General features: G+C 44.4%; 1 protein-coding gene across 1 annotated transcript in view; it reads left to right on the top strand.

Annotated features, from left to right (window-relative positions):
* The window catches only part of LOC311102954 (arf-GAP with SH3 domain, ANK repeat and PH domain-containing protein 3-like), a 55,815-nt gene that overhangs the window by 26,505 nt on the left and 3,322 nt on the right, over positions 1-25,988 (top strand). The window contains exons 4-24 of the mRNA XM_084144452.1: positions 2,789-2,863; positions 3,657-3,706; positions 4,240-4,363; positions 5,767-5,852; positions 6,437-6,512; positions 9,226-9,312; positions 9,726-9,835; positions 11,287-11,356; positions 11,805-11,892; positions 12,442-12,490; positions 13,447-13,613; positions 13,971-14,104; positions 14,360-14,451; positions 14,887-15,079; positions 17,560-17,645; positions 18,430-18,545; positions 22,492-22,559; positions 23,455-23,562; positions 24,278-24,488; positions 24,673-24,958; positions 25,769-25,985. Of these exons, the coding sequence (XP_084000578.1) occupies positions 2,789-2,863; positions 3,657-3,706; positions 4,240-4,363; positions 5,767-5,852; positions 6,437-6,512; positions 9,226-9,312; positions 9,726-9,835; positions 11,287-11,356; positions 11,805-11,892; positions 12,442-12,490; positions 13,447-13,613; positions 13,971-14,104; positions 14,360-14,451; positions 14,887-15,079; positions 17,560-17,645; positions 18,430-18,545; positions 22,492-22,559; positions 23,455-23,562; positions 24,278-24,488; positions 24,673-24,958; positions 25,769-25,985 (2,493 nt within the window). The remainder of the gene's footprint in view (positions 1-2,788; positions 2,864-3,656; positions 3,707-4,239; positions 4,364-5,766; positions 5,853-6,436; positions 6,513-9,225; positions 9,313-9,725; positions 9,836-11,286; positions 11,357-11,804; positions 11,893-12,441; positions 12,491-13,446; positions 13,614-13,970; positions 14,105-14,359; positions 14,452-14,886; positions 15,080-17,559; positions 17,646-18,429; positions 18,546-22,491; positions 22,560-23,454; positions 23,563-24,277; positions 24,489-24,672; positions 24,959-25,768; positions 25,986-25,988) is intronic.

The raw sequence follows: 25,988 nt of genomic DNA, 5'->3' as shown, positions 1-25,988 counted from the left end.
CAGGGAAGATTGAAAACAACAACAAACAGCAGGGGTCTAGACAGCCACAAGCCCGGGACAATCCGAGGTCCCAGCCACAATGGCTAACCATGTCGCAGGCTGCGTTCAATCCCTCAAGAAACCCCTCTAGCTTGATTGGCAGCTACGCAAAATAGTTCCCCAGACCCGGCCTTGGTCGGCAGGATCACTGGACAGAGAGTAGCAGTCCCAGCAACTGATGCCAACTGCATCGCGGGATCGAAACTAAGAAGTTAGCTAGCTACTAAGAAACTTTCCAATACACTTTCAAAACAACAAACCAGGCTCTCCCTCTTTCCACGTTCAACAGGAATTGATGATGTGGATGATTGAGTTACAGTTCATATAAGGAAATTAGCCCATTGAAATTCATTAGGCCCTAATCTATGGATTTCACATGACTGGGAATACAGATATGCATCTGTTGGTCATAGATACCTTTAAAAAAAAGTAGGGGCGTGGATCAGAAAACCAGTCAGTATTTGATGTGACCACCATTTGCCTCATGCAGCGCGACACATCTCCTAAGCATAGAGTTGATCAGGCTGTTGATTGTGGCCTGTGGAATATTGTCCCACTCCTCTTCAATGGCTGTGCGAAGTTGCTGGATATTGGCGGAAACTGGAACACGCTGTCGTACATGTCGATCCAGAGCATCCCAAACATGCTCAATGGGTGACCTGTCTGGTGAGTATGCAGGCCTTGGAAGAACTGGGACATTTTCAGCTTCCAGGAATTGTGTACAGATCCTTGCGACATGGGGCCGTGCATTATCATGCTGAAACATGATGTGATTGCAGCGGATGAATGGCACGACAATGGCCCTCGGATCTCGTCACGGTATCTCTGTGCATTCAAATTGCGATCGATAAAATACAATTGTGTTCGTTGTCCGTAGCTTATGCCTGCTCATACCATAACCCCACCCCACCACCATGGGGCAGACATTGACATCAGCAAACCGCTTGCCCACAAGACGCCATACACGCAGTCTGCCATCTACCCGGTACAGTTGAAACCGGGATTGATCCGTGAAGAGCACACTTCTCCAGCGTGCCAGTGGCCATAGAAGGTGAGCATTTGCCCACTGAGGTCGGTTACGATGCCAAACTGCAGTCAGGTCACGACCCTGGTGAGTACAACGAGCACGCAGATGAGCTTCCCTGAGACTGTTTGACAGTTTGTCCAGAAATTCTTAGATTGTACAAACCCAGTTTCATCAGCTGTCCGGGTGGCTGGTCTCAGACGATCGCGTAGATGAAGCCGGATATGGTCCTGGGCTGGCGTGGTTATAAATTATCTGGCGACAGCTCTGGTGGACATTCCTGCAGTCAGCATGCCAATTGCACGCTCCTTCAAAACTTGAGACATCTGTGGCATTGTGTTGTGTGACAAAACTGCACATTTTAGAGTGGACCTTTTAATGTCACCAGCAGAAGGTGCACCTGTTTAATGATCATGCTGTTTAATCAGCTTCTTGATATGCCACACCTTTCAGGTGGATGGATTATCTTGGCAAAGGAGAAATGCTCACTAACAGGGATGTAAATAAGTTTGTGCACAAAATTGGGGAGAAATAAGCTTTTTGTGCGTATGGACAATTTCTGGGATCTTTTATTTCAGCTCATGAAACATGGGACCAACACTTTACATGTTGCGTTTATATTTTGGTTCAGTGTAGTTTTTCAAGAATGGGCTTAAACGGATACAGACCTTCTCTATAAATTGATATAAACTGTTTTTTAGGTCTTCCTATTAAACAATGTTGTTGCTTGTTTTCCCCCAGAGTAGGATAGAAAACAGCATTTGAATCAGACTATATTCTTTTAGGGATACTGTGGTGCAGGTGCCTTTCTGTCTTAATATGCATTGTTTTTTTATCATTTTGTTGGTCATTGTTGCGTGTTCTGTCCTTGTAAGTAATTGATGCATGCTGTGATAAAAACAATTTTCCAAATTGGGATTAATAAAGTAGTACTCTCTACTCTATAGTGGTACTGTATCATGATATTATGATGCCAGAAATGGAGGGGGTAGAAAATGGTATGCATGTTTTGAGTTGTGTGTGAACAGGAATAAACCTACATAGACTGTCTCTGAGCCGTGGAGCTAATCATTCAGCAGGTCACCACCCTGCCTTGGCCCGGAGCCAAGTCTACACCATGATAAGAGTGAGGGAGGGGGTGGCAGGGCACCATGTCCTTGTTCCTGGGTGGTAATGTTTATTATGTTTCCCACCTTAAAGAGCAGAGCTGGAGAAGGACTTGACTGCACCAAGCTTTCATTTGTATGGTGTACATTTTAGGACATGTCCTTGTTCCTGGGTTAGGGTTCAGGTGGTTGTCTATCATGTATCGGCCTGTAAGAGCAGAGGTGGAGGAGGACTGACAGACTTAACGACACCAAACTTTTATCTGTATGGTGTATATCTTAGGACATTCATGTGTTGTGGATGTCCTAAAATGGGCACCGTAAATCTGTAGTCCAACTCGATGCACAACAGGAAATATCTCAGCATGTGTAACCAGAATACAGTATGCAATACACTTATTCCATCTGAATCTCATTTGATTTGGTCATGCACACATTCTGATCCCACAAGGTATAATATTATATACATTGTGGTGCACTCGGATGTATGGATTGATGTGACTCAATAAAAAAACTGGATCAACATTATAGGATCAATACAGGGTTTTGTTATTTCATCATTGTAAATCTAAAAATGGGTGTCTGTGTAGCTATGTGACTCATTGTCTCTGTCTTCCAGGTCCAGAACCTGAACAACATCATCTCCTTCCCCCTGGAGAATGTCCTGAAGAGTGAGCTCAGAGACAGCAGACTGGTGAGTAACTAGGGTTGTAAGATTCCAGTAACTTTCCCAATATGTGCTGGTTTTCCAGAAATCCCGGTTGGATTGTTCCCGGATTTCCTACTTATCCCCTCCTAATTACAGGAATCTTCCAACCGGGATTTCTGGAAAAAACAGCAAATATTGGGAAAGTTACAGGAATCTTCCAACCGGGATTTCTGGAAAAACCTGGTCATTTTGGGAAAGTTACTAGAACTTTGCATCCCTATGAGTAGCTCTACTGTAGTGTTCAAACTGTAAGTCTTCTGTGTAACCTACTGTGTGCTAACTCTCCTGCCTCCCACGGTCTGTGTCTGTAAAGTCACCTCGTCTAAGAGTAAACCACAACCCTGCAAAACATCAGCTCTTGGATACTTACTACTGTCTAGTGGCATTTTATGACCAACACCCGTATTGTGGTGTTTGTCGCAAATTAGTGAAAGCTTTTTAAACTATGTTGCAACCCATCAGATGATATATACTTCATTCAATATGTCAGTGTGTTTGTATCTGTACCATAAATATGTTTGGGAGTTTTTCCTGACCTGGTCAGGAAAACCCCTGACCCTACATAATGACCTATCAGTCATTCACCGGCAGTAGATATTGTTATTGTAAAACCCCTTTGCTGAAGTGTTATATACGTTTGAGTGACTGGGGCCTCCTGTGCAGTGTGAATGTCCACAGTTTAGATGATATACAGTAGACTAGAGGCTGTGTTTATTTGATATGTCTGGAGCGCATGCCCAGCTGGTCATAACCATCTTTTTCGTCTTGTCTTCTTTAGGAGCTGAAGAAACAGTTGGAGAAGAGCTGGAAGGACTATGACATCAAAGTGTAAATTGATAGGGATTGAGGATTTTAGTCTCTTCTTTAGTCTGTTCTTTATATGGTCCATCTCTCAGAAAGATAAGAGGGTATTTATACACATCCAGTAATGTTCAATTTCGAAATGAACAATGCTTTGTACGATGCTGAGGCAGGGCACCTTCCCATCTCAATTTGAGCTCAGACATTACACTGTTGGTTAATATAAGGAAATAAGATACGAATGGGGTTTCACCTCCACTCTCCGTAGTTATCTTTGATCCAATTTCCCCCTCACGTGAACTAATTGAAAGGAGGGAGTGTGTTACAGGAATAGGACGTGTGAAAGGACAAAGATTAGAACAGTAAATACCTGCTGATTTGTATCATGTAAATCCACCCATATCTCTATCACATTAGCATGCACACACTCTCTCTTTCTCATGCACTGTCCCTGGTCTCCTCAGCAGCTGTGTATTGTCTGCCCTGCTACATTTTATAACGCTCTTTGTTTTCATTTAAGGGTACCAATGCATTTCTCTCAAACTCTATCTCTCTCTCAGTGGGAAACTGGAGAAGGAGAGGAGGGAGAAGAGCCGGCAGCTGGGCCTGATCAAGACCGAGGGATACAACGTGACGGAGGACATGGAGCGAGAGAGGAGGACCTTCCAGCTGCAGATGTGTGAGGTGGGGGCAAGGAGCTGAGACTAGACAGGAAACGCACACACGCGCTCCCCCCCCCCCTTGCTTGAGTGCCTGTACATTTTTTGTAGGCCTATTTTGACAATGAAAAAGCTTTGCTATACATTTAATTAGATTGTTCTTGTGACACTGTTACCTACAAGGATATACCATGGCTTTTGAAATACTTTATTTAATAGAACGACACACTTTTGAATGTACTTTTTATTACAGTGTGTTGAGCTACTGCTGCGCATTTAGCCCTCTAATCTGTCTGCCCTGACATCGATATGCTATTTCCTCCACTTCAAATAGCAATTACAGGTGCGCACTAACAGACTTTGACGATACCTGACACAGACCAATGCAAAATACTCACCAGAAAACCTTTTTGTATCAGAATCAGTTCTATCATGGTGAAAATCAGACTTTTGATTTGATTAGGATCCTAGATCTGTGCATAAGGACAACTTCTCCCCTGAACAGCACAGATTGGATCATGGTGGGGGGGAGCAGACCCAGACTATGTAAAATGTGGAGCACAGATTGGAATCGGTATCACGCTAACACTATTGCACTGACTCCAAAGCTAAGCTCAGTTAAGGTTGTAGCCCACAGTTACACTTTACGAGCGTAGGGGAATTTGTTATTTAGTTTCACTCTCTCTGTGAGGTCAGCTGCTGAGATGGATAGAAGAGGGGAATTTTTCCCCTTCCTCCAAGGCTCTCGCCTGGGTCGTATTCATCAGGGCACGCAACAGAAAACGTTTAAAACATTTATCAGAAAGCAAAAATCTTTCTTATTGGATAATTCGAGGTTGTACATCGCTGTTTTATCGTTTTTTTCTTGTTTGTTGCCTAATGAACATGACCGAGCACAGCCGCAGACAGATGGCTTTAAACAAGGCTTTATGGAGCAGAGACGAAGCAGACTGCAGTCATTCCTTCCAGAAGCAGCAGCGAGCTCCTACAGCTGGCTCCCAAGGCTTTTTCCTACCTTTTTTAAAGCAACATTAAGACTTCAAACATGGATCAGGGAAAAAACACACCCTGAATTTGTTCTGTGTTATTTCATGTTTGGGCTAAGTCCTGAGAACCATATGGTCTTCGACAGAAGAAAGACTTGTTTATATTAAGGGCCAGCATTTTTCCTGACCATGATGTGACAATGAAGGCCAGGACGTTTTCCTAGTCAAGTCACAATGGTCAGGAAAAACTCCACACCCTATTCAAATATACAGTACATTTCTCTAAACCAGGGTTAATGAGTGACTGGTTGAATCAGTAAAATGATGCACAACTTAATTGTGGTCTATAACCAGTGTGACCGTTTCGGAACCTAAGCAACCTTAACCTAAACCTAAGCTCTGTAACCATGGTTACTAATCCTACATCCTCTGGTTTGTCCAGTACTTGCTAAAGATCCAGGAACTGAAGGTACGCCAGGGTCCAGACCTGCTCCAGAGTCTCATCAAGTACTTCCAGGCCCAGCTCAAGTAAGTTCTCCTTCTATGCTGCATTCATGCCCTTTTCAAGTTATTGAGCCAAACCGAGCCAAGCTGTACTGGTCTGGCCAGGTTACACATCCACTATTACCCTTTTCACACTACTGAGCCAAACCAAACCAAGCTGCGCTGGACTGGACTGCATTGGCCTGGTTATAGTCCATTATATAGTTAGTGGAACTGTGCTTGAGGATAATGTGTAAAGAAAATATCAGAGCTGGTTCGGTTTGGCATGAAAGAACAAAGGGACTTATGGTAAAGCATATGGCTTTCATATGCAACCTACTGTTGAGTTTCCCAGCTACAACACAGAGTAGCACCACCACAAAGGGTTTACCTCAGGAATGTTACTGTGGCTTCTGGTGTAAAATGTTGTGGCTGTTCAGTTTTGTCTTCCTTTTACTAGCTATTGCCACGGTACTTAACTATTTGTTGCATATGTAGTGTTTGTTCTACTTGGTATGCTAGGAGCTCTTATAACCTGTGTGCATGCCTGTGCGTGAGTTTTTGGGGTCATGTACCTGAGTGTTAAGGCCGACATCCACCAATGACTCAGCGTTGTTGTCTTGTCTCAGTTTCTTCCAGGACGGCCTGAAAGCTGCCGAGAACCTTTGTCCCTTTGTGGAGAAGCTGGCTGCGTCTGTCCACACGGTAATAACTATTTTTATGTTTTGTCTACCTGTTTGTCAGTCAGTTTCGCCTTCCCATACGAGAGGATTTAAGTGAAATGTTACTACCTTTGTCTGTCTATCTGTTTGTCAATCAGTCTCTCCATCCACATGAGAGGATTTAACTGGAATGTCCACAAGCCTATCGAGGCCCCAGTCATAAAGAAATAACTACGGGCACATTTCCCAGTATGTTGACTTGAATGGGAAATCCCCTTCTAGTAATTCTATTTCTATGCATTTCCCTCACCTTTGTTTTGAGTGTGCTATCTTATCTAGAACGTAAGTCAGTCACCACAGATTTACTGTCTGGGTCAAAGGTCAGATTCCATTCCAACTGCTGACCTTCTTTCTGAAGCTAAGTTTAGTAAATAGTGTTGTGGAACTATGATACGAACCATGTCTTCTCTACCATGTGACTACCATAGAAATATAATCTAGATTATATTTCTATGGTGACTACCGTTATACTACTGCTTGTACAGGTGGTTGTGTTGGCAGTTAAGCTGTCTGAAGATTGTGAAATATTTTAAACTTAGTCATAGCCATGTAACTGTGTAAATCTGAAACGAGAGACCCTTGTCTGTTTAGAATAGGGTTAGTGAAAGGTTAGGTTTTAGGGCTTCTCTCAGTGTGTGTCTAGCCGGCTGTCTGACGGTCATGCACGCTCACGAAAGCACACACACTAACAACCCCCCACAGATTTCCAACTGCCTATGGAAGCCCAGTACAGACACAATAACAGATAACACATCACTAGCAGACAACTGTAAACCTCATAGACCGACAACAGTTGTTAGCTACAGTCAAATTCCTCTTTAACAACCAACCCTCTTAACCCTCAACAACCTATCTCCTCCCAGACTTTGCCAACCCACAGGCTGCTATTTGATGCAATTCCCAATTTCAGTGGAAGCACACTCCCCTTCCACTATAACCGCCTAGACAGGTTTCCAAACCCTTTACCCCCTCCCCCAACAGCCAAACTAGACAATCACAAGGTAACAGAGAATGGTTGCCAATGTGGAAATGATAGTCTTTGTTTTATAAACCTAGCTGAATCTGTACGGTGGTGGCTATAATGGGACGGCCTGGTAGACCTAATGACCTAGATTTGCTTATCTAAGCTAAGGTCAACTCTCTCGCATGTGTGTTGGCTGTCTCTGTCTGTCTCTCTCTGTCTCCCTCTTTCTTTCTCTGCCATAGGGTTGCAAAGCTACCGGTAATTTACCAAAGTTACCAGAATCCTCAATTTTGGTAATTAACAGAAAATCTATGGCAATCTATCGTAACTTTGGTAATTTATACTTGAATAACTTTTTTTTTAAATGTATTAATATAGAATTCATTTTTCATATCTGTGTCCATATTTCCCATTCATTTCTAGTAGATAGACCATATGGTTCAAGAGAAAATAGCCTAATATAATGAAAAAAGCATCTATTCAACAATGGCATTATTTTCAATTAAAGATGCACTATGCAGAAATCGTTCCGCCATTTCCTGGTTGCAAAATTCTAATAGTTTGCCTAATTTCAGTTTGTGACAAAACAAGCAAGTCATCATTGTACCATCTAAACTGCTTTGAAAAATATTTTCCATAACCAAAAATATTGTATTTTCAGCTGTTTAAAGCTGGTGTACAAAACTGAAAGTAAAAGACGCGAAAATGAAACAGAAGAACGGGAAGCATAGAAATGGCGCACATAGAACAGATCTACCTCTTCTTAGACTTGCTTTCAATGAGAATGAAACACACATTTCTATGTGAATTTGGTCGGGTCGTCCAAAAAGTCACACATTGCACCTTTAACTCTGCAACTCTTCCAACTATTGGCTGCCACCAATTTGACTCCAAAACGTTGACAACTAATACATATTGACATAGTAAAATCAATTAAAGTGTGTAAATATAAAGAATATTTCATGCTGAAACCCTCATATTAAACACAAATGAAACGCAAATGGTATTCACTAAGTTGATGGTTTATATTTAGAATGTTTTAAAGCTTTGTCATTTTATTTAAAAAATCGTCTTATTTAATTGTCATATATTTTACACGTGATAAACTCACACAAAGGGCCAGAGATTATTACAGACACCTGTGATAATCTGAAGTACTCAAAAGGGCCACTAGATGTTTTGTGATAGATTACATAAAACCCTACTCTGGCATCAGGCACGGTATTAGTAAAGGACACTTGACTTTAATGAGCGTGTCGGTGGTTCTTCTTGTTCTGCTTGGTCCAAAAGGGGGCAAGCTCAGGCTCTTTATTTCTCATGTTCAAGGAAGTATTAGGAAAAGATACTGGTTTGGCCTTTTTCATGATTCATTAATGCGACAGGGCAGATAGGGGTGGTACTAGGCTAGCCTGGTGGTTTGTGGGGTCTAGGAGTTGGCAAGACAGCACAAACAGATCTGGGATCAGACTAAGATGGGGGCCCCAGAAACCAGAGAGCGTTGTAGTGTTCTAGCTCTGCACGTTATGCAAAACTTGGTTTTACAGAGGCCATATCAACAAAGCATCCCATCCCACAGCCACTATTTTCTGGGAAAAGGTTGGTGTTGTGCCCAAAGCTGCAATCAACGTCAAACTCCCTCCCAAATCCAAATCTATGTGTGTTTGTATTCGATACAGTAGATAGTATTTAGCTAACACACTGATCTGATCTGTCCTTTGTGTGTGTGCTGTAGGTGCGACAGGGCCAGGACGAGGAGGTGAGGCAGCTCTCTCAGCTACGAGACTCCCTTAGGCTGCTGCTACAGGTGGAGGGGAAAGAGGTACGGTTTCCACCCCTACACAACTCAAACACCTCTATACACATTCTGTGCTGGGCCATGTTCATCAGGCACCAAACGGAAGAAAATGGACTGAAACAGAGAGGGACTACATTTTACATTTGACATTCTAGTCATTTAGCAGACACTCTTATCCAGAGCGACTTAGTTAGTTAGTGAGTGCATACATTTTCATACTGGCCCCCCGTGGGAAACGAACCCACAACCCTGGCGTTGCAAGCACCATGCTCTACCAACTGAGCTACACGGGGCCTCGACTACCTCTGCTTGTTCAATAAGAATGTGCTACCTTTTTATTGTTCCAGTGTCATTCAATAAACCGTAGTCTATCTTGCTTTTTAATATTGTTCTAAAACTATTTTTTGGGACTAAGTCACTCTACTGTTTTGTGATAGGAATACCTGAACAGAAAGAACTCGGGCAACGGATACAGCATACACCAACCTCAAGGCAACAAGAAGTATGGCACGGAGAAGTCAGGCTTCCTACAGAAGAGGAGTGACGGGTGAGTCTGTGTGGAGAAGGTCAAAATACTGATAAATATACTGACAATGTATATACACTGACAACACGCGGCTCCAATTCCACGTACCATGAGACACATGCACACATACACACACACCGTACCATTAATCCCCAATAGGAGGATCCCACAAAGCCTGGTCCCAGATCGGTTTGTGCTGTCTTAAAAACTGCTATGGTCATTGACAATGAACATAGGATTTTGCAAGACAGATCTCCTAAGTCTCCTGAGTGGCGCAGTGGTCTAAGGCACTGCATCGCAGTGCTAACTGTGCCACTAGAGATCCTGGTTCGAATCCAGGCTCTGTCGCAGCCGGCCGCGACCGGGAGACTCATGGGCGGCGCACAATTGGCCCAGCGTCGTCCAGGGTAGGGGAGGGAATGGCCGGCAGGGATGTAGCTCAGTTGATAGAGCATGGCGTTTGCAACGCCAGGGTTGTGGGTTCGATTCCCACGGGGGGCCAGTATAAAAAAATATGTATTCACTAACTGTAAGTCGCTCTGGATAAGAGCGTCTGCTAAATGACTAAAATGTAAAAATGTAAAATGTAGATCTGGGACCAGGCTAGGATTCCACAGGCTGTTTTGTGGCCTATATTATATTCACTTTAAATTGCTCTGATTCAGGGGTTCTGGCCCATAAAGCTACTGGGGCCCTGACCAATGATATCATTAATACATATGTGTAGTATGAAAAATTTATGCACTCACTAACTGTAAGTCGCTCTGGATAAGAGCGTCTGCTAAATGACTTAAATGTAACATGTGTACAATATCATGATGTCCATGGGGCCTGACATGGGAGCAGGCCTAGGCAGGGTTAGGGCTAAGGTAAGGCCAAGCCCCAAGACTTGCCTGCTGACTGCATCTTCCTTGGAGAGGCTAGAATATGGTTTGGGGATGGGGGAGGAGGAGGAGAAGGGAGAAGGGGGGGGGGGGGGGTTAATAAGGGATATGTAGCCGGGTGGAACGTGACAATGAGATGGAGAGGCTGGGAAGCACAGTGCCATGTCAGCCCCAGCTGGTCTTCATTATTTTGGGGTTTGGATCCAGGCTGAGAGTCCTGGCTGGATGAGTGGTTCCAGCTCCTCCAGCTAAGCCATGTCATGCAGAGAGAGAAAAGGGGAGGAGAGGGGGAGCGAGGGAGGGGTGAGAGAGGGGATAGAGAAGGAGATAACGAGAGAGAAAAAGAGACCGGGACACTCCGAGAGGGATTCTGGAAGTCCAAAGCAGGCCTATGTCTCCATTCTAGCCCCTCTCTCCCCTGTTCTGTCCTCGTTCTCAGAGCATTAGATTACAGTGTGATAACATGGGGGGGGTGTGAGTCAGTTAGTTTCCCTAACTTGTATTCCAACAAATGACGAGTTAACTTGATGGTAGATCTACTATAAGGTTATGCCTGACTTAGACTGTGGTCTGTCTCTGCATCTCCAGGATTAGGAAGGTGTGGCAGAAGAGAAAGTGTGGCGTCAAGTACGGCTGTCTGACCATCTCCCACAGCACGGTGAGACTCGACAACGGCTACGTCTCAAATGGCACCCTATTCCCTATATAGTGCACTACTTTTGACCAGGGCAATATATAGGGAATAAGGTACCATTTGGAACGTAACCAACATCTGTCTCATTTCCTGTATCCCATAAACCATACAGTAAAGCTCACTGGCAAAAGTAATCCTCCAACAAGTGTATACCTGACTACCTGTAACTTTAAATCCGTCGCCAGGTTGCTGATGCCCTAGAAATATACCCCTCAATAGCTTTTCAGTCTGGTATCAAGTAGCACTCTTCTCTGTACTTTTAAGCCAAGTTGTACTGTGCTGCCCTGCATGTACCATAGTTGTTGGAACCATGCTGGAAAATACCATGTGAAAAGACCATCTCTAAGCCAGCACGGTACGGTTCTGGTCGACCCTAGAGTGAGAATTGACCGCAGTGTCGTTGGTTCCACAGATAAACCGACCACCGGCTAAGCTCAACCTTCTGACCTGTCAGGTGCGCCCCAACCCCGAGGAGAGGAGGACCTTTGACCTGGTCACACGTAGGTTCACCCCTCCTTGACCTCTCACCCTTGACCTGTCACCTTTGTCCACATACCTATGGGCTGAGCTGTACACGTGTAAAGAGACTATTTTTGCTGAAGTTGCTATTTTTTCAATTTCCTTGCATCTGGATGGACATTAACCCCATTGTTTTGTTTAATTTGTATAGTTATAAGTTATCACTAGTTATGTTTTATGCTCTTGGAACAAATTGTAGTAATATTTACTGTGATTAATTTGTAATGTTGCAGTGTGGGCGTTTGCATATATACCTGTTTGTGTGTGTTTGTGTGTGTACGCACATGCGTGCGTGCGTTTCTTTGTCTAAGCCCGTGTGTATGTAATGGAAAGCAGGTGCAGAGAGGCGGGTCTCCCTCAACGGTTTCTCTCTCTCTGTGCCTCTGGATCAGGTTTTCCCCCTGTAATGTATCCCTTGGTATGTCGCCTACTGCACTCTCTCTAGCTCTCCTTTCCTTCTCCTCCTTCTCCTTTCATCTCTCCTCTCCCTCTACGTTCACACCCATCTTTCCTCTGTCTCTCCTCTCCAGACAATCGGACCTACCATTTCCAAGCCGAGGACGAGCAGGAATGCAAGATGTAAGCACAGCACTGGAGTCCCTCATATTCTAAACAAGCATTGTTCCAAATAGACTGAGGAGCAAGTAAAGACTTGTTCCATGATTGAGCCATTCAGAAAGAGAGAGTGAGAGAGATACGATATAGTATTTATTTCAGAGAGAGACCGATACAATGTAGAGAGGGATGCAGTTACATTACTGAGGGACATTGAGAGAGGGAGCGATGGAGAGAAACGGATACAATGTTTCTTTCAGAAAGCGAAAAAGAGTTAAATTGAGAGAGGAACGGATAGTGAGGTTACAGAAAGCAGATGAGAGGAGCATTCAGGAAGCGAGACTGTAATTTGACACACACACTCCAATTGAGAGGGAGGGGCAATGTATCGAGAGAATAGGGCTGTCAGAGAGAGATAAAGAGAGGAGAGAGAAAGAAAGAAAGAAAGGCCAGCTGGTTTGGGGTGGGGACCTCTCTCTGGAGCCCACAGAGCTGAGTAGGGGGTTTCTCTCCTCTCTTCCTCCACTCCTCTATGTGGGCTTCAGATTCTGCCTTTCTTTTGATGTCATCTGTGGGGAGGAAGGAGGGAGAGAGGTTCGGCTGAAACGAAAGCAACGGAAAGAAACGGGGGGGGGGGGGGGTACAGTATAATAATAGGTTTACTGCGGTGTGAACGTGCCAAGCTTATAGCGGTGGTACAGTATAATTCTATACTTGCGTTAGACACACAGCTGCACAAAGGACTAATGTGGGCAGGTGGGTGCTTTTGAAGTGCATTTGGTTACATTAAAGTAGTTCCATAAAATAAACATTTCAAATGTAGATGTAGTTCCATAAAAACAAGCCCTATCCAAAAAGAACGACTTGTACGACAATACATACTGTATAAAAGTTAAATTGCATTGTTTACCCCTCCGTCTGTCTCCCTCTGTCCGTTTCTGTCTGTGTCTCTGTGTTCCTCTCCCACCCTCTCCCTACAGTTGGGTGTCAGTGCTGCAGAACAGTAAGGAGGAGGCCCTGAACACGGCATTGGGCGGTGACCAGCTGCAGTTCCAGGACTCTGGGCTGCAGGAGCTGGCCAGGGCCGTCATCACCGAGCTCAGACGCATGCCCGGCAACGAGGCCTGCGCCGACTGTGGAGCCCACGGTGAGACAGGAGGAGGCCTGGGGTAGAGGCCTTGGCCATAGAGAGAGACTTAAAAAGAGACTATACCAAGGGCCAAGAGTTATTTTCTGGTCAGGTCTCATGGTCAGGAAAAAAACCCTGGCCCTAAATAGTATACAGTCCACTGTATATTATATTTTCCTACTTTTTAATACAGGGACAAATTTGTGCTCGCTAATGTCTGGACCGTCCCTGACAAAAATGTGAAGCTTTACTAAATGTGGGGGCCATTTTAAACACAGTTTTGCTCATTCCATCACAGTTTCTCTGTGCATTGTGTAACAACATGACAATCCGAGTATTTGAATACACTGACTCCATTCCTCATGTTGTCAACAGATCCTACCTGGCTCTCCACTAACCTGGGCATCCTGACATGTATAGAGTGTTCTGGGATCCACAGGGAGTTGGGAGTCCATTACTCTAGGATCCAGTCCCTCACACTGGATATGCTCAGCACTTCAGAACTACTGGTAACACACACACACACACACACACACACAAATTCTAGACTTCAACAAGAGCTTCTGTCGTGGAGGTAGTTCTGTGACCTCTAGAGATATCATCTAAGCTCAGCAGGCTAACACAGTCTTAAGTTGTGACGACAACCCAGGTTCATTAGCTGGTCAGTTGAACTTCTAAACCTGTCATGCATATGAATTACTTGTATGCATACTTCTCTAACTCCTTCCGTTTGTCTGTCTGCTTCTCTGTCTGTCTGTCCACAGCTGGCGGTCAGTATAGGCAACACGCGGTTCAATGACATCATGGAGGCCAATCTTCCCAATGATTCCATCAAACCTCTCCCCCAGAGTGACATGTGAGTTCATTATAGGGCCTTGTGCTTCAGTCATGTAGTCATTGGTGGGGCAATCTTAGTTTAAGGTGACACAGTTTGACATGCCATATTGGCACCAAAAATTCAAAAACCAATGAAGTTTTAGTGTGTTTTTTCTTCATTTTAGTTATTTAGCAGACGGTCTTATCCAGAGCGACTTACAAAAAAAAAAAATCATACTGGCCCCCCGTGGGAAACGAACCCAGAACCCTGGCGTTGCAAACGCGATGCTCTACCAACTGAGCTACACGGGACAAATGAGAACATTGTTATGGAATGTTTGGTGCCAACCTCAGTTCTTGAATCGACTGACTTGAAATGGAATTTGACCTCAACCCGGTGCCAACATGGGGGAGAGTTTGTTTGCCAGTTTCGGAAAATACCTATGGCTCTGTGTGTGTCCCGTTGTGAAACTAGGAATGCCAGGAAGGAGTACATCGTGGCGAAGTATGCCGAGCGGCGCTACGTGCTGCGCAGGGACCGGGAAAGGGAGGAGGGTGAGCCGTGGCGTGTGTACGATGCCGTGACGAGCCGGGACCTCACCGCCCTGCTGCAACTACACGCCCAGGGAGAGGACCTGGCCAAACCGCTAGCACAGCCTGAAGGACAGGTACTGTTAAAGGAGACGCAGGCAGGTAGGAGGACAGGAAGTCAGACAGACAGGTACAGACAGACAGACAGAGAGACAATAAACATACGAAATTCCTAAGATCATTTCCCAGTGGAAGCTTTGAAGTGTGTGCCTCGCGGGCATCATTAGGATGCTGTTTCTAATGTAAAGAGCTGTGAAATAATTAAAAAGGCAGCTGGTTGTCCCCATATGATTTAAACAGCTAGCTTATGCTGGAAGGCTCTATTTAACATCATTCCTCTATGGGTTTGATTCAGCCAGCTGTACTATTAGAGTATTCTGTTTTATTCTATGGCGGGCTGGTTTTCTCCGAAGACTGCTGTGGATGCAGTGTCCCAAAATAGACTACAATTATTCTACACGTAATGTCATAAATGTCCCTATGTTTTTATGTTGTCAATTTCTCTCTGTGTGAACTTAATGAAGTGTGTGTGTGAGGCATCTGAGTGGTTAGTTAGAAGGCTCAGTACTGTATTTAGTCTACCACTCCCTTCTCTCTCTCTAATCGGACTCAATCTATCGTTCTCATTTTTCACCCCTCCATCCTGTCATCTCCTCTTGTTAAAATCTTACGTTCCCTCTCTTTTCTTCTTTCTTTTATCAAATTCGCCCATCTGCTGTTTTCCACTCTGGCAAGGTGTGCAATAGCACTGACATCCACACATTCTGTGTGTGCGTGTGTCTCTCGCTGTGTGTCTGTGTTGGCAGGCTCTCATTTATTATTTCAGCTTTTTGGGTCAGAGCTCATGTCTCCAGAGAGCTGAGGGAGTAGCTCATTGTATTACTCATTCATCACGCGCGCACACACAGCTCACACACCCTTTTTACAGACAGTCACACATACACACATAACAGTGGGGAGAACAAGTATTTGATACACTGCCGATTTTGCAGGTTTTCCTACTTACAAAGCATGTAGAGGTCTGTCATTTTTATCATAGGTACACTTCAACTGTGAGAGACGGAATCTCACAGAAATCCAGAAAATCACATTGTATGATTTTTAAGTAATTAATTTGCATTTTATTAAGTTAAGTATTTGATACATCAGAAAAGCAGAACTTAATATTTGGTACAGAAACCTTTGTTTGCAATTACAGAGATCATACGTTTCCTGTAGGTCTTGACCAGGTTTGCACACACTGCAGCAGGGATTTTGGCCCACTCCTCCATACAGACCTTCTCCAGATCCTTCAGGTTTCGGGGCTGTCGCTGGGCAATACGGACTTTCAGCTCCCTCCAAAGATTTTCTATTGGGTTCAGGTCTGGAGACTGGCTAGGCCACTCCAGGACCTTGAGATGCTTCTTACGGAGCCACTCCTTAGTTGCCCTGGCTGTGTGTTTCGGGTCGTTGTCATGCTGGAAGACCCAGCCACGACCAATCTTCAGTGCTCTTACTGAGGGAAGGAGGTTGCTGTCCAAGATCTCGCGATACATGGCCCCATCCATCCTCCCCTCAATACGGTGCAGTCGTCCTGTCCCCTTTGCACAAAAGCATCCCCAAAGGATGATGTTTCCACCTCCATGCTTCACGGTTGGGATGGTGTTCTTGGGGTTGTACTCATCCTTCTTCTTCCTCCAAACACGGCGAGTGGAGTTTAGACCAAAAAGCTATATTTTTGTCTCCTCTGGATCATCCAGATGGTCATTGGCATACTTCAGACGGGCCTGGACATGCGCTGGCTTGAGCAGGGGGACCTTGCGTGCGCTGCAGGATTTTAATCCATTACGGCGTAGTGTGTTACTCATGGTTTTCTTTGAGACTGTGGTCCCAGCTCTCTTCAGGTCATTGACCAGGTCCTGCCGTGTAGTTCTGGGCTGATCCCTCACTTTCCTCATGATCATTGATGCCCCACGAGGTGAGATCTTGCATGGAGCCCCAGACCGAGGGTGATTGACCGTCATCTTGAACTTCTTCCATTTTCTAATAATTGCGCCAACAGTTGTTGCCTTCTCACCAAGCTGCTTGCCTATTGTCCTGTAGCCCATCCCATCCTTGTGCAGGTCTACAATTTTATCCCTGATGTCCTTACACAGCTCTCTGGTCTTGGCCATTGTGGAGAGGTTGGAGTCTGTTTGATTGAGTGTGTGGACAGGTGTCTTTTATACAGGTAACGAGTTCAAACAGGTGCAGTTAATACAGGTAATGAGTGGAGAACAGGAGGGCTTCTTAAAGAAAAAGTAACAGGTCTGTGAGAGCTGGAATTCTAACTGGTTGGTAGGTGATCAAATACTTATGTCATGCAATAAAATGCAAATTAATTACTTAAAAATCATACAATGTGATTTTCTGGATTTTTGTTTTAGATTCCGTCTCTCACAGTTGAAGTGTACCTATGATAAAAATTATAGACCTCTACATGCTTTGTAAGTAGGAAAACCTGCAAAATCGGCAGTGTATCAAATACTTATTCTCCCCACTGTATATACACAGTGCTTAATGAGTTTGTCTGTTCTAGGATCTGAGAGAGACAGCTCTTCACTTGGCTGTCAGGCTGGAGGACAGGAGTTCTCTAGCCCTGGTGGACTTCCTCATTCAGAACAGGTGAGCGAGCCCCCAGGGCCCTCAATACATATGGAACTAACGTCAGTGTGCTAGCGTAGCAGTCTCAGCGTCTTCCCCAGCTGAGTACAACTCAGGGGAACCGTCCTTACCACAGCTCGAACCCGGGGCCCTCTGCCTCGCTAACACGTGGGATTGCCCACTTGACAACGTACAAACCAGTTGAGCTATAGAAAAGGATCCAATTCGATAGCACCATTGGTAACATTTCAAGCTAGCTGTGGAGTAAGCAACTTACGGCACGTTCTTATCTCCGTTATACATAGTAACACAAGGGCTGTATCGGAAAACGTTTCTTGCCGTCAAATCTGTGCTTCTTCCGTTTTCTCCTCTCAAAGTGCATTTGAGAGGATCCAAGGTCACTCCTTCAGACCTCCTCCTCCAATAGCTTTGAAAGGAGTTTGGGGAACAAGGAAGGAGGAAGCAAGTATTTGACGGCTAATGACATGTTCAGAAACAGCCCAGGGGTGTATTCAGTAAGGTGAAATGTTTAGAACGTTGCAGATAGAAATGTGATCAGATCTGCTCTATATATGAATTTCTATCTGAATGTTCTGTAACGTTGCACCCTCCTGAACAGAAGTCCTGGTTGGGGGATTCTGAATTTCCTGCTTATTCCTGGAAAACCTGGGAATTTTGGGAAAGTTACTGGAATTTTGCAACCCTAGTCACCAGTACTTAACATTAGTACTGTCTTACATACACCAGCCGCCAAAGACATAGGCCTACATGTACATAATTGACTCCAACTATCCCCACATAACAGTGGCTGTCTAGAAAAGAGGACTCGAGAGGGGAACACTGCTCTACACTACAGCGCCCAGCACCACAAAACAGAGTGCCTCAAACTGCTGCTCAAAGGAAAGGCTGTCCTCCACACAGGTACCTGGTACACACCTACACACCTACACACACACACACACACACACACACACACACACACACCTGTACAAACACACATACAGTGAGGGGGAAAATGTATTTGATCCCCTGCTGATTTTGTACATTTTCCCACTGACAAAGAGATGATCAGTCTATAATTTTAATGGTAGGTTTATTTGAACAGTGAGAGACAGAATAACAACAAAAAAATCCAGAAAAACGCATGTCAAACATTTTTTTTTTATAAATTAATTTGCATTTTAATGAGGGAAATAAGTATTTGACCCCTCTGCAAAACATGACTTAGTACTTGGTGGCAAAACCCTTGTTGGCAATCACAGAGGTCAGACGTTTCTTGTAGTTGGCCACCAGGTTTGCACATATCTCAGGAGGGAAATGTCCCACTCCTCTTTGCAGATCTTCTCCAAGTCATTAAGGTTTCGAGGCTGTTTGGCAACTCAAACCTTCAGCTCCCTCCACAGATTTTCTATGGGATTAAGGTCTGGAGACTGGCTAGGCCACTCCAGGACCTTAATGTGCTTCTTCTTGAGCCACTCCTTTGTTGCCTTGGCCGTGTGTTTTGGGTCATTGTCATGCTGGCATACCCACCCACGACCCATTTTCAATGCCCTGGCTGAGGGAAGGAGGTTCTCACCCAAGATTTGACGGTACATGGCCCCGTCCATCGTCCCTTTGATGCGGTGAAGTTGTCCTGTCCCCTTAGCAGAAAAACACCCCCAAAGCATAATGTTTCCACCTCCATGTTTGACGGTGGGGATGGTGTTCTCTGGGTCATAGGCATTATTCTTACTCCTCCAAACACGGCGAGTTGAGTTGATGCCAAAGAGCTCGATTTTTGGTCTCATCTGACCACAACACTTTCACCCAGTTCTCCTCTGAATCATTCAGATGTTCATTGGCAAACTTCAGACGGCCCTGTATATGTGCTTTCTTGAGCAGGGGGACCTTGCGGGCGCTTCAGGATTTCAGTCCTTCACGGCGTAGTGTGTTACCAATTGTTTTCTTGGTGACTATGGTCCCAGCTGCCTTGAGATCATTGACAAGATCCTCCCGTGTAGTTCTGGGCTGATTCCTCACCGTTCTCATGATCATTGCAACTCCACGAGGTGAGATCTTGCATGGAGCCCCAGGCCGAGGGAGATTGACAGGTCTTTTGTGTTTCTTCCATTTGCGAATAATCGCACCAACTGATGTCACCTTCTCACCAAGCTGCTTGGCGATGGTCTTGTAGCCCATTCCAGCCTTGTGTAGGTCTACAATCTTGTCCCTGACATCCTTGGAGAGCTCTTTGGTCTTAGCTATGGTGGAGAGTTTGGAATCTGATTGATTGATTGCTTCTGTGGACAGGTGTCTTTTATACAGGTAACAAACTGAGATTAGGAGCACTCCCTTTAAGAGTGTGCTCTAATCTCAGCTCGTTACCTGTATAAAAGACACCTGTGAGCCAGAAATCTTTCTGATTGAGAGGGGGTCAAATGCTTATTTCCCTCATTTAAAATGCAAATCAATGTATACAATTTCTGACATGCGTTTTTCTGGATTTTTTGTTGTTATTCTGTCTCTCACTTTAAAAAAATTATAGACTGATCATGTCAGTGGGCAAATGTACAAAATCAGCAGGGGATCAAATACTTTTTTCCCTCACTGTATGTCGACATATGACTCGATTTACTGTGGATATAGATACTTTTGTACCTGTTTCCTCCAGCATCTTCACAAGGTCCTTTGCTGTTGTTCTGGGATTGATTTGCACTTTTCGCACCAAAGTACGTTAATCTCTAGGAGACAGAACGCGTCTCCTTCCTGAGTGGTATTACATTTTATATTTTAGTCATTTAGCAGACGCTCTTATCCAGAGCTACTTACAGTTAGTGAGTGCATACATTTTTTTTATTTTTTTTATTTTTTTAAATATATTTTTCTCACTGGCCCCCCGTGGGAATCAAACCCACAACCCTGGCGTTGCAAACACCATGCTCTACCAACTGAGCTACATCCCTACCGGCCATTCCCTCCCCTACCCTGGACGACGCTGGGCCAATTGTGCGCCACCCCATGGGTCTCCCGGTCGCGGCAGGCTACGACAGAGCCTGGATTCAAACCAGGATCTCTAGTGGCATAGCTAGCACTGTGATGCAGTGCCTTAGACCACTGCGCCACTCGGGAGACGGCTATGTGGTCCCATGGTGTTTATACTTGCATACTATTGTTTGTACAGATGAACGTGGTACCTTCAGGTGTTTGGAAATTGTTCCCAAGGATGAACCAGACTTGTGGAGGTCTACAATTTTATTTCTGGTCTTGGCTGATTTCTTTTGATTGTCCCATGATGTCAAGCAAAGAGGCACTGAGTTTGAAGGTAGGCCTTGAAATACATCCACAGGTACAACTCCAATTGACTCAAATTATGTCAATTAGCCTATCAGAAGCTTCTAAAGCCATGACATCATTTTCTGGAATTTTCCAAGCTGTTTAAAGGCACAGTCAACTAAGTGTATGTACACTTCTGACCCACTGGAATTGTGATACAGTGAATTATAAGTGAAATTATCTGACTGTAAACAATTGTTGGAAAAATGACTTGTGTCATGCACAAAGTAGATGTCCTAACCAACTTGCCAAAATGATAGTTTGTTAACAAGAAATTTGTGGAGTGGTTGAAAAACGATGTTTAATGACTCCAACCTAAGTGTATGTAAACTTCCGACATCAACAGTATACATACATACATACATACATACACACACATATATATATATATATATATATATATATATATATATATATATATATATATATATATATATATATATATATATATATATATATATATATATTTTTTTTATGTATATGTGTGCCTTCAAAGTATTCATACCCCCTGACTTATTCCACATTTTGTTGTTACAGCCTGTATTAAAAAATGGATGAAATATTTTTTTCTCACCCATCGATCTACACACAATACCCCATAATGACAAAGTGAAAACATGTTTTAATCAATCTTTGCACATTTATTGAAAATTAAATACAGAAATCTTTCATTTTCATAAGTATTCACACCCAAGAGTCAATACTCTGTAGGCGCCTTTGGCAGTAATTACAGCTGTGAGTCTTTCTGGGTAAGTCTCTAAGAGCTTTCCACACCTGTATTGTGCAACATATGGCCATTATTCTTTTCAAAATTCTTCAAGCTCTGTCAAATTGGTTGTTGATCATTGCTAGACAAACATTTTCAAGTCTTGCCATATATTTTCAAGCAGATTTAAGTCAAAACTGTAACTCGGCCACAGGAACATTCACTGTCTTAGTGGTAAGCAACTCCAGTGTAGATTTGCCCTTGTGTTTTTGGTTATTGTCTTGCTGAAAGGTCAATTAATCTCCCAGTGTCTGATGGAAAGCAGACTTAACCAGGTTTTCCTTTAGGATTTTGCCTGTGCTTAGTTCCATTCTGTTTCTTTTTTATCCTGAAAAACTCCCTAGTCCTTAATGATTACAAGCAAACCCATAACATGATGCAGCCAACACTATGCTTGAAAATATGGAGAGTGATACTCAGTAATTTGTTGTATTGGATTTGCCCAAACATAACACTTTGTATTCAGGACAAAAAGTTAATTGCTTTGCCACATTTTTTGCAGTATTACTTTAGTGCCTTGTCGCAAACAGGATGCATGTTTTGGAATATTTTTATTTTGTACAGGCTTCTTTTCACTCTGTCAATTAGGTTAGTGTTGTGGAGTAACTACAATGTTGTTGATCTATCCTCCGTTTTCTCCTATCACAGCCATTAAACTCTAACTGTTTTAATGTCACCATTGGCCTATATATAAAAATACATACACACACACAGTGCTTGTAAATTGGATTATATAGCGATACCACAGTTAGTTTAGTCTTCTTTCTCTCTGTGTGTGTCGTCGTCCAGTGAATTCATCAGGAGAGACAGCTCTGGACATCGCCAGGAGACTGCAGCACCCCCAGTGTGTAGAACTGGTAAGACATGACTGACACTATCCATGTCCCAAATGGCACCCTATTCCACATAGTACACTACTTTTGACCAGAGTCCTATGGGCCCTGGTCAGAATTATTGCACTACATAGGGAAAGGGGCATAATTTGGGATGCAGCCACTGACCCTTAGTTTACAGTCAACTCTCAGTGCTAATACAGGCTTTATTTTCCTACTAGCTCTTATCTCTCCCTGGTAAACCTGCTCAGACCCTGTTCAATTTCCTGTCTTCCTTCCTATCAGTTATGGAACAATAAATAACATGCACAATCTCATATTATTTGTCACAAATAGCTCGTTGCTTAATCCTCATAGTAAAGTCCGTAATGAAAGAAATGGGCAGTGTGTGTTGTCCGTTTGATTTCCTGTCCTCTTATCCTTGGGTCTGTTACTGGACAACTGTATCCAATCCTTCCTGTTGAAAAAGGGATAAGCCAAGTTACCTGATACTGAAGTTGCTGTTTCAGTCAAGGTTGGGGTCAATTTCAATTCCAGTCAATTCAGCCAAGTTACAATTCCAAATGCACATTTTCCAAAGTGAAAAGCATTGAAGAGAGTTGATATTGAATTGGAATTGACCCCAACCCTGGTTTCAATCGTCTTTTGTGACAGACTTAAGAATACATTTTAACATTATCAAGTAGCTGGCCAGCACACGTGAGATTTGGTTCTGGGTTCCGAGACAACGGTTTCAGTGGTGTTAACAGTTGCCCCAAAGCTAGAATGTTAGTTCATTTTCTGGATGATATTTAAGTTTTTAATGCATTTAATGACTACTGATAGGAGCATGCAATGACTTGTTGCGGTATGTTTGTACTCTGAGTCAAATATGGATTTGTAGCTGCACGATTGACGTGTGTGCATCCCTGTGTTGTAGCTGGAGCTGGCCCAGAGTGGGAAGTTCAACAGTCAGATCCATGTGGAGTACATGTGGGAGACACAGAGCCAGGATATGTACGACAGCGAAGATGAACTGGATGAGAGGGTATGCACACACACTAACCGCTGTACAACCAACCACTAACCACTGTACAACCAATGCACTAGGGCAGGGGTAGGCAACCCTGGCCCTGGAGTGCTGCAGGCACTTCATGTTATTGATTTGAACCGACCTGGAAGACCAGGTGTGTTGAATTTAGGCAATTACTGATTGATTAGCTCATTTGGTCAAGTGTGGTGCCTAGTTGGAACAAAATCCTGCAATACCTGCAGCACTCCAGGAACAGGGTTGCCTAGCCCTGCACTAGGGTTTAGTGTTCCCCTCGGTGCAACCACACTCTGCTTGTATCGCTCACTATTATGCTTGACTTAGTCATGGGGAGATGCAGGAGCAGGTGAGTGAGAGCCAAATGCCCTGTTGGATTACTTTAGAAATGCATCCTTCCTTCTTACTTTCCCTGAAGTAATTATTCATCTAAAGTGGTTGGATTGGTGGAAATAACGTGGTCACTTTGATTTCACCTATCCAATCACTTATAGATCTGTTCTTACCTCAAGGAAACAATGACGGAAGGTTTAAAAAAAAATAAAGTATTCGAACAGGGCCAGATACTTTGCCATAAAGGTAGGCTAGGTGGAATTTTCATCATATTGCTTACACCTTTCCAGTTCTTTCAGATCCAAGTGTCTAGGGGTAAGGGCTGGGAACTTGGCTTCTATGGTCATTAAACAATGAATGTCGCCCTCGCTCTTCCCCCAAGGTGAGCCTCTTACCCAGGAACCTGCGATCCTCTCTGCCCTATAACGGGGGCGTGGGCGCCTCGCCCTCCCGCTGGAGCTTCGCCAACGCCCCTGTGGCGTGTAAGACCTACGAGAACGTGGACTTCCTGTACCGCAACCCCCCCGCCAACAGTGCCCCATCTGGCGCCCTCATGCCCCCACCGCCGCTGCCCGCTAAAGCCATCATGAGAGGTGAGCCTCTGCCACACACACACATAATCTCTTTCCATTAGATCTTCAAACACTGAAATGAGGGCTCAATTTCTCTTTCCACTATTCAAGGAAGAATGAATTGAGAGACTGTTTTGTATGGCAAAGTCGGTTCCTGTGCCTCTCTTACTCACCTGCTACCGTCTCCCTCTCTCCCCACCTCCAGGCCGCTCGGACCCCCAGATCTCCGTGTCCACCCAGGAGGGGGGCCGCAAATCCCCCCGGCGCTGCTGCTCCAACCCTGCCCCCCAGTCCAGCCCCCCCTCCCCAATGTTGGAGGGTCAGACCCAGGGGGGGTGGCCACCCAGATCACCCCACGGCCAGGGGGGGCCGGTGAGGGGACAGAGACCAACCGTAGCCTGGGAGGGTCAGGCTAATACTGGCTCATGGTCTGGGGCCTTAGACAGCAGCACCAAGTCCACCTCCCCTCAGAACCACATAGGACCCGTCAGGTAATAACAATACATTTTTTTTAACTTCAAAAGCCCTTTTCCTGATAGAAGCATGAAAAGTCTAACATTTGTTTTGTCACAACCCCATTAAGAAAGATAATTCCCATCCTAAGAACTGTTTTGGGGAAAACAGCTTTTGTTTTGCTGTGTGCTTTTGGACAGCATGCAGCAGTAGTTAACTGCAGTGCACAATTATTTTATCTTACAGCGCCCTCTATTGGCACCTAGTGAATTTCCTCTGAGGTGGTCAGTAAACTATTAAATTCAGCCTACTCTCTAACAGTAATGTCCTCAATGAACCCCTGCTTTCTCAATGTCAAATGCTAAGGAATGTGATTGATGATAACATTTATTTATTTTGCTTAACATACATACATGTACAGTACACTGACATTTCATGTATCCCATTTTATAAACTGGTTGGTTCGAGCCCTGAATGCTGATTGGCTGACAGCCGTGGTATATCAGACCATATACCACGGGTATGACAAAACATTTATTTATACTGCTCTAATTATGTTGGTAACAAGTTTATAATAGCAATAAGGAATCTCGGGGGTTTGTGGTATATGGCCAATATACCACGGCTAACTCCTGTATCCAGGCACTCCGCATTGCGTCGTGCATAAGAACAGCCCTTAGCCGTGATATATTGGCCATATACCACATGTCCTATCCCAGTGAGCACCAGACATTGAAAAGCAGTCTTTTCAACCAACGTCTTTTGCTCATAGGGATGCATCTGTGAGTAGATGAAGCCCTTGTGAGTGTATGAGTGTTTTACCAACATGTCCTCTCTTCCCCACCTAGCTCAGAGAAGACGACGTCGTACAGGAGGAACAATAGTGGAGGACAAGGGAAATGTTGTACAGCCGTGACCTCTCCCAGCTGTGTGGCACTTGGCAGTCAGGAGGAGCTGTACTGCAGCTTCGTAACTAACGACCCCGCCCCTGGCTCCACACCTGCAGCCGCACCCACCATCTCCCCCATCACTGTGCCCGCCCCGCGCCCTCGCAGAAATGCCATGGTA

Source organism: Coregonus lavaretus, assembly GCF_964263955.1.
Source record: "Coregonus lavaretus genome assembly, chromosome: 27".
NCBI lineage: Eukaryota > Metazoa > Chordata > Actinopteri > Salmoniformes > Salmonidae > Coregonus > Coregonus lavaretus.
This window is presented reverse-complemented; position numbering and strand designations above follow the sequence as displayed.